The 13,028-nt window shown below is 33.5% G+C and overlaps 1 protein-coding gene and 1 pseudogene across 1 annotated transcript; one reads left to right on the top strand and one right to left on the bottom strand.

Annotated features, from left to right (window-relative positions):
* Window positions 1-1,792: 1,792 nt before the first annotated feature.
* On the top strand, window positions 1,793-3,771 carry LOC145584163 (uncharacterized; annotated as a pseudogene).
* A 2,985-nt stretch (window positions 3,772-6,756) lies between these two features.
* On the bottom strand, window positions 6,757-8,244 carry LOC145584164 (uncharacterized). The gene has a single exon (XM_081641078.1). The coding sequence runs from the start codon at window positions 8,242-8,244 to the stop codon at window positions 6,757-6,759; it is 1,488 nt and encodes a 495-aa protein (XP_081497204.1).
* Window positions 8,245-13,028: the final 4,784 nt, after the last annotated feature.

A 13,028-nucleotide genomic window follows, 5' to 3' on the forward strand; every position in this document is an offset into this window, starting at 1 on the left:
GTTAAATAATTAGATTAAATGACCATTAAGGTTACCAATGGATAAGTAATTCTAAGTAAGGTTTATCGTTGATAATTAATTTTAAGAACGTTTACCACTTGTAAAATTAAGTAATTGGAGTTCACCAGTGAGAATTTCCCTTTATTTATTTATTTATTTATTTTTACTGTGAACTTTTCCCTACAAACAAATAAGAGAAGTCAATTTTACAGTTATATTTCCTTTGAAAATTGTTTTCATTTGAAAAAAGTAATTGACTTTCATTAAAAATGTCATTTATCAAAACAAACGGAGCCTAATTAACTATAAACTATATGTAATTTATCTTTACTAATCAAGTTACGCAAATCTCTTATGTTTTACCGTCACTTGACCAGTGGCGATTCCAGGAATTTGCTATTATGGGTTTGAAATTTCCAATCGTATACAGTAAAATCAAGTGTCATCGTAATTTAAATAAAATTTTAAATTGATAATTTGGGTGTGCATAATACATTTCAATTTGAAGTGTTTGAGGTTCATTTTAAGGTGGAGATATCAACTTGAATTTTATTTGGGGAGGAATGAGTGTACAATTTTATGATTTTGACTCACGATTTCCCCAAAAAAATACTCTAAACCTTTCATCTCCAAACTGTAAAAAGCCCAAAATATATCAATATTGACATTTACTATTTCACGTCATTTACACATTATCCATTAAATAATTTGATATGAAGTATTAACAATTTTACAACTTCAATCAACAAATTAACTACTTTAATCAATAAATATATTAACAATTTCAATCAACGATTTCACAACTTCAATCAACAATATTGGTATATAACTTCACTCAACAATTCGATCTACAACCTCAAGTCTTCAATCAACAATTTTACAAGCTTAACTAACAATTTTAAAACTTCAAAATTTCAAATTAAACCTTTTAGGATGAGATTGAGGAGAGAGAAATAATCAAACCTTCTTGTATGAGAATGAGAGTGAGGAGAGAGAAATAAGCTAGGAGTAGTATCTTGTCAAAAAAAGAAAAAAAAAAAGCTAGGAGTAGTATACTAGTATGTACGTAGCATTGGGAATTGGGGGATTAAGTAATAAAATAAGAACAAAGTAAAAAAAAAAAAATAAATAAATAAATAAATAAAAAAAATAAAGCACTTCAGCATTTGATAGGTTTCGAACCTTGTGCCTTTGTCTAAAAAAATTTAAGACCTCAACCACTAGACTGTTGTGCATATACTAATGTTCTGTACACTGTTTTAAATTTAACCTTTTTTCTTTACAAAAAAACTTTACGATTTTTTCCGGATCCAGTATGGGTTCAGTTGAACTCACTGAACCCATACTAGAATCGCCACTGCACTTGACCCACTACCTAAACGTTAATTGGCCGAGGAAGTGAGAAACTTCTAAAACACACTGAGTAACTAAAGAATTGTGTTGCCAAAAAAAAAAAAAAAAAACAGTAAAAAAATGATCAACCTATAATTAGTTCTAGGAGTTCATATCTATAAAGCATCCAAATAAATATATTTGCATCAAAAAATCATACTATAAAGCACTTCACTTTGTACCATTTATATTATATAATTGTAATTACACTTGTATACTACACAAAACAAAGCTCTAACTACGAGTACTAATACGTAGTATACTACACCTGAAGAAGATGAAGCATTCATGGATATGGCTAACATTGGAAGTGCCGACCTTAATGCTTATTAGTTTGGTTATCCAGGCATGACTGGCATTTCTTGCACCCCTCAGAAAAAGCAGTGCAAAGGGACTTCTGATGGTCGTCCTGTGGCTGCTTTATTTGTCTGCTAATTCAGTCGCGCTCTTAGTCATTGGATTGATCAGTCGTAGCCCCCAAAGTGATAATGATCCGAGATCAGACATCCTAGCATTTTGGGCACCCTTTCTTCTCCTGCACCTTGGTGGGCCAGACACAATCACTGCTCTGGCTCTCGAAGACAACGAGCTGCGGCATCGCCACGCACTTCAGCTGGCCACCCAAACGGTGGTCACCCTTTATGTCTTTGGGATGTCTATTGCTCCAGGAAGGCATAATCGTCTATGGCTTCCCATGCTCTTCATGTTTGTAGACGGCTTTATTAAATATACTGAGCGAACATGTGCTTTGTATTTTGCAAGCAGGGAAGGTATTAGAGCCTCTCTAGGGGGAAGAACCAATAAGTTCCCTTAATAAGTGGGCTGATGAGTATTATTCTGCTGAAACTTCTCATATTCCGTCTAAATTTGAAGTAATTAACCATTCTCCTAGCGCGAAAGAAGACAATATTATTGACTACAATGATGATTCGGAATCTCATTACAATAAGGAGGCCAAGATTGAGGAGATGGTAAATCATGCCTACAACCTTTATGATAACTTCAAAGGTATTCTAGCAGACGATGTATTGAGCTTAAAGGATGATCACAACCTTGTTGAGCTACTCTTCCTCAAACAACCTATCATTATAGGAGTTAAGATCATAATGACTGAGCTCAACTTGATTTATGATATCTTGCACACAAAGGTGTTTTTGGTATACAAGAAACGAGGTATTTTGCGCATTGCTTGCTTCCTCTCGGTAGTTACGGCATCCTTATTGTTCTTCTTCGCTGTTGGTAGTAAGAAATACAATCCCATTGATGTTGGTGTGACCTTTGCCTTACTCGCGGGTGCTATAGTTCTAGACATAGCTGCTTTTGTTAGGTTCCTGCTTTCCGATTGGTTCATTATCATGGTAACCAAGCTGACGGTTGACAAGCCATCAAGCCTCCTCAATAATGTTTTGCCAGTGTTGCTTAAGTGGTCCATTTGGAGCAGAGACCCTAATGCTGAAAGTTGGTGCCAATTCACCTCAAGCTACAATTTGTTAGACTGCAGTGTCAACCCGGAAGCCTCTAAAGTCCTCGATTTAATTTTTATTAAGCGGATCAAAGATTACTTGATTGACTGGTTTTACGTGGGACAAAAACCAATTAATCATTCTTATCTCAAGTTCATCTTTGAAGAGCTACAACGGAAGGCCAGGCTAGCATTTGGACAAAAAGCGCGCATGGAACAAGTATGTTCAGCTAAAGGTAATTTGGTATTCGAAGATGAATACTTTCTGGTTTCCGAGTACTTGCATCCTTGGACCATGGAAGTTCATGATTATTGTAAAAGCTTGTTGACGTGGCACCTCGCTACTGATTTTTGCTACTGGATGGAGTCTCCTTACTGCAAGGAGCAAAAGCGTGAGCTACATTGTGGAATTTGCAAGCAACTCTCTGATTACTTGGTGTACCTTGTACTAAGACGACAGGAACTGGTGCCACTGGTGGTGAGTAAGTCTGAGGTTCATTTTAAAAGCACGAAAAAAGATATAATTGAGGCATATAGTAAATCAGCAGACCCATCACTTACTAAAATTGATGATAGAATGAGAAAGTTTTGTGATCATGTGGTTACAAACAAATTAGACGATAGAAATGCAGCTGAAGTATCCCAGTACAACGACAGCCAATCCGTCTTCGATGAAGCGTGTTGCTTAGCTAAGCAACTGAATATGTTAGGAGACAATGCAAGAAGTGGGAGGTAATAAGCAAAGTTTAGGTGGAAATGTTGTGTTACGCTGCAATCCGATCCTCGCCTTCGCTAATTTGAGCAAAGGCGGAGAGCTCATAACATTGGTGTGGCTTTTCATGAGTCATCTTGGTTTTCGCCTACCTCTCCCTGAAATAGAAACCCTTCGCACTGCTAAACTCATCATTGGCAAGTGAGAGTAGTACGAATATGTTTCAATGATGCAAATTTAATTTAATTGTCCGTATGTGTTAATTGCTTGATTTTCTATTTCCTTTAAAGCATTGTTAAATAAATTGTTACTAATATCTCTTGGGGATTTATTCACACAATTACATCTTCTATTACAAGCCATATATACCAGTAGCAGCAGTCATTCAAGTGATTGTATTGTGATTTCTAATTCAATAACATTGTACTTATTGTTTGTTATATTAGAAATGAGGCAACAATAATTTGTAAAAAAACCATCCGTTTTTAAAAAGTGGGGTAGTTATAAAAACACAGAGGGAGTATGAAGTTGATTGACTCACGTGAATCTATAGTCTACAAAAGATTTTTCATCGGCCCTTATCAGTTTTACCGAAACTAAAGGAAAGGCTTTGGCCAAGAGCTATAGTATCAAACGCTTGTAACACACACACACACACAAAAAAAAAAATAATATCACTCCGTGTCTAACTTTTATACCTTGCCATTATTTTTCAACATCATCGAAGCGTTCTACTATAAATTAAAGTGGTCATTTTAACTTGAACAGCTTTCCTAAGCTTTAATATAAATTAAAGTATTAGTTCTTGAAGTACGTGGTAAGCAATGAATTGAATAAAGCATGAAGTAATTAATAACTTGCCCAAGTTATTTTTGTAAAAATGAAAAAGATTAAAGGTGGTGATGAATAAAATATTATTGGAGCATGAAGTAAAAGGATAATATTAATTAGCCGGTAATTTTTAAGATAAGGAGATAGATCCTAACCGTACCTCAACCTTTACGGTTTTTTTAGTCTGGTATTTGTGGGTCAGACACTTTAAGAGTGAGGGGGAGGGTAAGGGATCACCATCCTCAAAATGTCCCTATTTTAAGTGGGAATTGAACCCCCAATCTCAAGATCGGAAGGTGACAATCCTTATTACTAGACCAAGCTTAGCTTGGTAGTTAGCCGGTAATTTTTGTTTAAAAAAATGCATATAGTTAAGTAGGAGCCCTTTTTAGAGGTGTTGAGCCTATGAGTAAACCCACATGTGATGATGTGAGTGCAACCGCTGTCACATATTGAAAGAGGGTAAAAGCGAAGAGAAGTATTGGGATGTGTATCCCACATTGAAGAAAAAAGAGAAAGGTGTGTCCACCTTATAAGGCTAAGGGGCTACTCCCATCATTGCCATATAGTTTTGAGGTGGAACCTCCTTGGTCGTATAAAGTGAATAGTTGTGACAGGTGTGGCTTAGACCCATATGTATTCACACGATGTGGCCATCTATCATGAGTGTTACTTTGTCTCCATTTTTTTTAATTATTATTATTATATATATTTTTTATTATTATCCCAACTAAGGTTTATTATCTAATAATCTCAATAATGAGGTTAATTTGCCTCCAATGGTCCTAATGACCAGTGACCTGCTGAAAGAGTTTTTTGTTTTTTTTTTCAATATCCATGTGGCAACACGTGAATGTTCTAAAATTTAAAATTTTAAAAAACATATCAAAATTTTTTTTAAAGAGTGAAAAAAAACTAAAATTCCGATCTAGCCACCCATTTCCCCACCCTTACCTTTGCCGCTGGAACCCTAACCCATCCCCTAAGTTTGTCAGAAACCGGCCGGCTACCCCCATTAACCACCGAAATCGGCCGACAAGCCATATACCACCATATTTAAGCTACCCCCAACCCCAAAAACCAGCCACTCCAACCCCAACCACCACCAACGTAGATCCAAGAATCACCGCTAACCTACTTTATGAGGCATACCCCTCCATCTTCCCTCTCACCGCCACCCTCTTCAATCAAAAAATGGTGGAAACCCATCGTCGTGTTGGTGGTTTTTGGGGTCTGGTTGGTTGGGTGAGTGGTTTTGTAGGTCAGGGTTAGGTTAAATGGTGCGGTTGAGATTCGGCCAGCGGGTTTTGGTGGTTAATGGGGGTGGTCAGCTAGTTTTCCGGCGTATTAATGGGTGGGGTTAGGGTTTGGCGGTGGTTGTTGGTGGCTGAGACTTTTTGTTTTTTTAAGTCTTTTTTTTTTGTTTTTTTTAGACCAATCATGTGTTAACACGTGTCATGGTAACCTATTTAATAGGTTGTTGACTTTGTGTTGACCGGTTGGGATCATTAGAGGCCCATAGTTGGGATTATTAGAAAATCAACCTTAGTTGGGATTATTAAAAGTAAATCGCCAATAATAATTAGAATTATTAAAGTGTATTTTTCCTAATTTTTATTATAAATTTAGAAGGTAATCTAATTGCATAGCAATTCATGTGATTTGTTTTTCTTTCCTTTTTGACTCCATTTTGTCTTCTCCTAAATTTGGAAATATTCGTTCTTATTAAATTTGGTACTCTAATAAGTGTGTTTTTCACGAATATAATTAATGAGTAGCTCATAAATATAAATAAATTAGTGTTTTGTGAACATAAATAAACGAGTTGTTTATGAATTTTTATGAACGAGCATATTTATATTCGTGTTTAAAGTCAATTATTAAACCGAGTTTGAACCCGAGTAGTTTATTGATCACCTCGGTTCATTTACACCCCTGTACATGCATAGCACATCCTATAATTCTCAAATGTGAGGCATTTGGTTCTTGCTCGGAATCTAATTGTAATTGTCTCTCTCTCTCTCTCTATATATATATATATATATATATATTGTAACGAAATTGTTAGAAACTCTCGCTCCTACTTTATTCACCTTTTTTCTACACAAGTTCATATTTTTACATTATCTTATCACTAATAACATTTTTTTTTAACAATTTTTTAAAATTACTTAACTATAATAAGTGAGTAAACCATGAAAGAATGAAAGTAGTATTTACAATATGTGAAAATATGTCAACTAAAAAAAGAGAAAGTAATAATTACATTACTCAGCTAAAATTTTATTGATTAATTGATGTAAGAGAAATTATTGATCATCAAAAAGTAAGAACAAGTGTTAAGATGAGAGTATTTACTTTAATTTCCAAGATGATTCCACTCACCATTTTGGTCGCACGGCATGGGAGTAAGATTGGGACATTCATAAATCTGAAGGTAACTCAAGCTTGGAAATAAGAGCTTTAATTCATGCCAATAGATGTGAAGTTCAGGTAAATGCCGAAGAAGCAATATCTTAACATGTGGGAAGGAATATTGATCAGAATACAGCTTCTGAAGACTACCTAGTCTGACGTATAGCTTTTCGAGGCTGCGAATACTGCTGTGGCTAGACAGTTCTAGCAGTCGTGAAGCTGTGCTGTCATCAGGAGGAGCCTGGAGCTCTAGTTTCTCTATGGTTTTCGGGAGCCCCTGTGTGTATACATATTTCTCGCTTGCCACGTCAGCAGAAGTGTTCAGAACAAAGGCTTTCACCCAAGTGATTTTCAATGTCCTGAGCTCCTGCATCAGGTTGAGAGTTTTGAGATCTTCGTTTGTGGGAAAGCTCATTCTTCTACTGCGAATGCTCAATTTGATGAGCTTGGTCAGGTGTTCCAAATCGTCGAATTCAGCAAATCGCTCATTTGAATCTTTTGGCTGTTGCAGGTTATCAGTAATTATGAACCCCAGGAGTACTCTAAGCTCGGTCAGTAGGGTGATTCCATAGGGGATGTGATTCAGCTGATAGCACTCCGATAAGTCCAAGCATACAAGATCGATTAAGCACCCAATATCGTTGGGAAGAGAAATTAAGTCTTGACATGATCTGAGATCCAATACCCTTTGTTTCTTAAGCTTGCAAACCGAATGTGGTAGCCGTTGAATTCTCAATATCCCTCTAAGGCTCAAAAACCTTATGTCTTTCTCCTCCTTCAATAACCGATCAAATACGCTTATAAACGTGTCTTCCACCATAACATGGCCGCCCATGCCACGGTGAATGTTACCGAGGTGTACTACCTGTAATGTCCAGTTATCGGCTTCATCAAGTCCTCTAGGCTTTTTTATCACCTGTTCGTTCAGCCTATATGCACTTTTGTTGACCATCATCAATAATTTTTTGTTGCCTTTACGCCATTTGTATGCAAATGGACCAGCAGATGATACTTTTTCTCTACCGCTTTCTCGAAGAAAATATGATATTGATTCCAAGCACCAGATGAAACCTGGGCTTATTAGAATTTTGCTGCTTCTGTTGGCACGGATCAGGTTGAAAGACGGCTCAGCTACAAGCTCGGCCAGAAATTGTTCTCCCTCCAACGGATCATCTATTATATCTATTCCTATCAACCAATTAATTAACACTCCTTTGTTAATCTCCAGATTCGATGAAGTTAAGGACTCGAGACTAGTGTAAAGTCCTGAGAATTGGCTGCAACTTACAAGCCGATCTCTCTCAATGAGTGGAAGCCCCATAAATGCTTCCTCGAGATGATATATATCTGTATTATAAGGCTGCATGTCTTGATGAATCGATGGCGATAACCCAGAACCGTTAGCACTCGGCTTTTGAGAATCATACTTCATCGAATCAAGCTCTTCAAGTAGCTCCTTGTACCTTTTCTCATTTTCATGGTCAACAGAAATCAACTCTTCAACAACACCTCGAACTTTTTCAATGACTTTAAATCCGTCCCTGTCAAAAGAGTAGCAAGGTGGTGCTAGGCTTTGTTTGGCTTTTGTCAACTCTTACTTAAATCTTTTTATTTCGTTGACAATATTAAAAGATTCAATTATCCTAATATTTTGATGACCATCTTTTTTCGTCATATTATGATGTAGGGCTGCAAGACTAGAACCATATTTGAATAGGAAACCAAGATGTTGAGTTGATATATACGAACACGACTCCGACATGGATTGTTTTTTTTTTTTTTTTTTTTTTTTTTTTTTGTAAAAATAACAACATACAATTTAATTGTACTACAATACGATTATAATACAATTCAAATATGATGAGAATCTTGAAATAGGAGCAACTGACCTAGTGACTTGCTTAATGACGATGTAGCATTGGTCGTGAAATAAAGAATTTGATTTGGATTTGGTCTTGGACTTGGGACATAGTAATAAAAACAAAGAACTTATAGCAAAAGGCAACGAATTTCTTTAGTTTGGCAAAGGAAAGTAGAGTGCAAGAAAATCACAATTGCCAAATCTCTTTTTCCTGTACTAAGAGATAAAGATGTCTGAAGTAGTGAAAAAGTTGCCAAAAACATACTTTATTTCTTTAAAATACAACACTTCTCGTTACATGCTAGTCAATACATTATTTCAATCTTAATATCTTTTGTTACTTGTTGTTTGAATGATATACTACAAGATGGGGTGAACTATAGTATGTTCTCGAGTGCCTACTTTTCCAGAATATAAAACAAATTACTCTAAGGAATTTATGTAGTGCAAATCAGGTTTAACAAAGAAAACAACCTAGTCTCAATTGGAAGTAAAACCTCAACCCACTTAGAGATTTTTATTAATAACACACATTTTCATTACATCAGGACAAGGGCAAACAACTAGTGAAACATACTAACACTTATTTTTAAATCATATCATGTTTCTATCAGTTATTATATAGAAAATAAAACAAAATAAGCAATAATCTGCAAACACTAATCAACAGACCCCACCAAACTAAAGTAGGATTGTAGACAAAGGGATGGAATGGAAAGAATAAAATAAGATATGGAGCGCGTGCGCAGCCCCCTTTCCCACTTTGCGTTATGAAATGTATTTAATGTTAATCGTGTGTGGTTATCTTGATGATGATTATAAAAATATACGTAAGTTAGGTTTATGGAAATGTGTTTTATTATTGAAGTAAATTTGACCATTTATTATATAAATATACGTAGTGTATCAGTGTATGTTGATTTAAAGTTAAATGTATTTGAATGCTATTGGTTAGGATTTCCCTTGGTTAACATATTAGTTGATAGTTATGTTGGTTAAACATGGATTGTGTTTATTGAAATGTTGGTCAATTTCTTATAAAAAGATCTAAATGAAGATTATGGCTTTATTGGGTCATGAAACTATTTGTTATTGGGTTATGACTTATGAGTACAAGTGATAAAAATAATACAGTAACATTTAGTGTAAAAAAGAGCTTGTACATTTCTGAAAAAGTATACTAAATACATTATGAAAATTAGTATGATATATTATCGTGTCATTACATGCAATGTAATAATATATATATATATATATATATATATATATATATATAGGGAAGGGATCCGGTAAGAAGCCCTTCTTATATAAGAACTCTTTCTTATGTAAGAACATCTTATGTTCTAAACTTTTTCCTATGTTCTAAATTTTTTCAGTTTATGTTCTAAATTTTTTCCATTCTAAAATTTTTCTACTTATGTTCCAAATTATTTCCTACTCCATATGTTCTAATTTTTTTTTAAGCTTATGCTCTAAATTTGTTCCTATGATCTAAATTATTTTTTCAGCTTATGTTTTAAATTTTTTTCCTATGTTCTAAATTATTTTTTCAGCTTATGTTATAAATTTTTTCATGTGCTATAAATTATTTTTCTTATGTTCTAAATTTTTGTTCGCTTATATTCTAAATTTTTGCTATCTTCTAATTTTTTTTTCTTATGTTACTAAATTTTTTCGACTTATGTTCTAAAATCTTTCCAATGTTCTAAATTTATTTCCATATTCTAATTTTTTTTTTCTATGTTCTAAACATTAACTCCTCAAAATTACAAAAATGTCAATACTAAAGGATCATTTTAGATGGTTAGATCAAAACTAATAAAGGGCTAAGATTGGTTCTTATATAACATTGGGTTCTTATATAGAGGAGGGTTCTTACATGAGCATTCCTTTATATATATATATATATATATATATATATATATATATATATATATATATATATATATATATATATATATATATATATATATATATATATATATATGATATGATCTGGTAAGAACCCTTCTTATATAAGAACTCTTTCTTATGTAAGAATACCTTATGTTCTAAACTTTTTCCTATGTTCTAAATTTTTTTCTACTTATGTTCTAAAGTTTTTCCCATATTCTAAATTTTTTCTAGTTATGTTTCAAATTATTTCCAATGTTCTATTTTATTTTTAGCTTATGTTCTAAATTTATTCCTATGTTCTAAATTAATATTTCAGCTTATATTCAAAAAAAATTCTTATATTTTAAAAATTTTCTACTTACGTTCCAAATTATTTTCTATGTTCTAAATTTTTTTAGCTCATGTTCTAAATTTGTTCCTATGTCCCAAATTATTTTTTCAAATTATGTTCTAAATTTTTTCCTATGTTCTAGATTATTTTTTCAGCTTATGCTATAAATTATTTTTTCAACTATAAATTATTTTTTCAACTTATGTTCTAAATTATTTTTCTTATGTTCTAATTTTTTGTCTGATACTTATGTTCTAAATTTTTTCTGCTTATGTTCTAAAAAATTTTCTATGTTCTAAATTTTTTCCTCTATTCTAAATATGAACTCCTCAAAATTACAGAAATGTCATTATTAAAGAATCATTTTAGATGGTTAGATCAAAACTAATAAAGGGTTGAGATTGGTTCTTATATAAGATTGAGTTTTTATATGGAGGAAGGTTCTTACATGAGTCTCTCTCTCTCTCTCTCTCTCTCTCTCTCTCTCTCTCTCTCTCTCTCTCTCTCTCTCTCTCTCTCTCTCTCTCTCTCTCTCTCTCTCTCTCTCTCTCTATATATATATATATATATATATATATATATATATATATATATATATATATATATATATATATATATATATATATATATATATCCCTTTTATTATTTCCATTTTTTTTTTTTGGTGTTTAGAGAGCCACAAGGATGGGTAATGAGAATATATGTTGTCCCTGTTCTATCCTCTAAAAGGCTTTGAAAATTAAAGGTTGCACTTTCTCTTCTCCCCCCGACTCTCTTCTCTCCCGGCTTTTCTCTGCCACCCTCTTTATTTTAGCATCCCTCTCAATCTTTCTCTCCCGACCCGGCCAATCTTTCTCTCCTGGAGTATCTCTCTTTACTAACCCATCTCTCTCTTTATCGTTGTATCACTCTTATCCCCTCTCTCTCACACTCTCTCTCTTTATCACTTTATTTCTTTCTCTTATGGTCTTTCTCCTCTCTGTCCTAGCCCTTGCCTTTTATCTCTATATATATCTCACTTTTTTTCTCCCACCTCTCTCTCTCTCTCTCTCTCTCTCTCTCTCCCTCTCTCTCTCTCTCTCTCTTCGATATTCTATTTATATGTTACTCCGTCCTCAACAACCACTCCATTTCCTTCATGGACATTAACTCTCTCCTATACAATGACCTGACTAATTTTTCTCATACCCATTTTCAAACCCAGCCCCAAAAGCCCTTAGTTTTCCACTAGGTCATATTCGAGATGAGAGAGAAATAATCAACATAATATTTAAAAGAGAAAAGACCATAAACATGGTAATAAAGACAATTTAGTTGATTATTAACCAAGAATATTTTGAAGTACAACTAGATCTATGATTCTTAAACTGAGAAAATTACCAATAAAGAGAAAGTGAAAATTACATAGCATTAAAACAAGGCTTCGTGCTATTGACCCAGAAAAAAGTAAAAAATTAAGGCAATTTCTTTATTGTTCGACTTTTGAACTAAAGAGAGTGAAAATTAAGGCTCTTTGTTTATATGAGTTAAGTATAATACAAGGACCTCACTTTTCAGTTTTTTCACCTTTAAAGACCTCCCACTTTTTTTTCACATTTAAGGACCTAAGGTTAAATTTCAGGCCAATTAACTCACATGCCCTCCGGCCAAAATGTTAGATCCTTGATTATGATAAGTTAAGTCCTTCAAGCATTAATTATATCAAAAAGGAGGTCCTTTCCTCCTAGTAACAATTAAATAGATTATTTCTATAATTATTCAAACAAACTGAAGCTACATATGATACAAACGGATGTTATGAATTTATTAGACAACAAGATAGATTCCATGGCATGATGAAACAAAAACAAAAATTAATACCAACAAACACAAAGTAAATTTTTTAAACTCAGATCACTCTTGGCTTAGGATAAATCGAGTCGGATAAAAAAACACGCTGAACATCTTTTCAACAAATTAATCCAAACAAAAGCAATAATGTCCCCAATACCAAACTTACAGATTCAACCAACAAAACTAAAATTTGAGCTAATTTATCTAAATATATCAAAGTAAAGTAATCAAATTTCAACAAAGTAAGATCTATATTTTACTATTAGCAACAATAATCAGCTTAAAAAAATCCAAT

This window comes from Chenopodium album, chromosome 16 (genome assembly GCF_948465745.1).
Source record: "Chenopodium album chromosome 16, dcCheAlbu1.1, whole genome shotgun sequence".
NCBI classification, from domain to species: domain Eukaryota; kingdom Viridiplantae; phylum Streptophyta; class Magnoliopsida; order Caryophyllales; family Amaranthaceae; genus Chenopodium; species Chenopodium album.

Bases quoted from the DNA above. Each gene is read 5' to 3' on its own strand.
- LOC145584164 (XM_081641078.1), bottom strand. From the start codon at position 8,244: ATGAAGTATGATTCTCAAAAGCCGAGTGCTAACGGTTCTGGGTTATCG.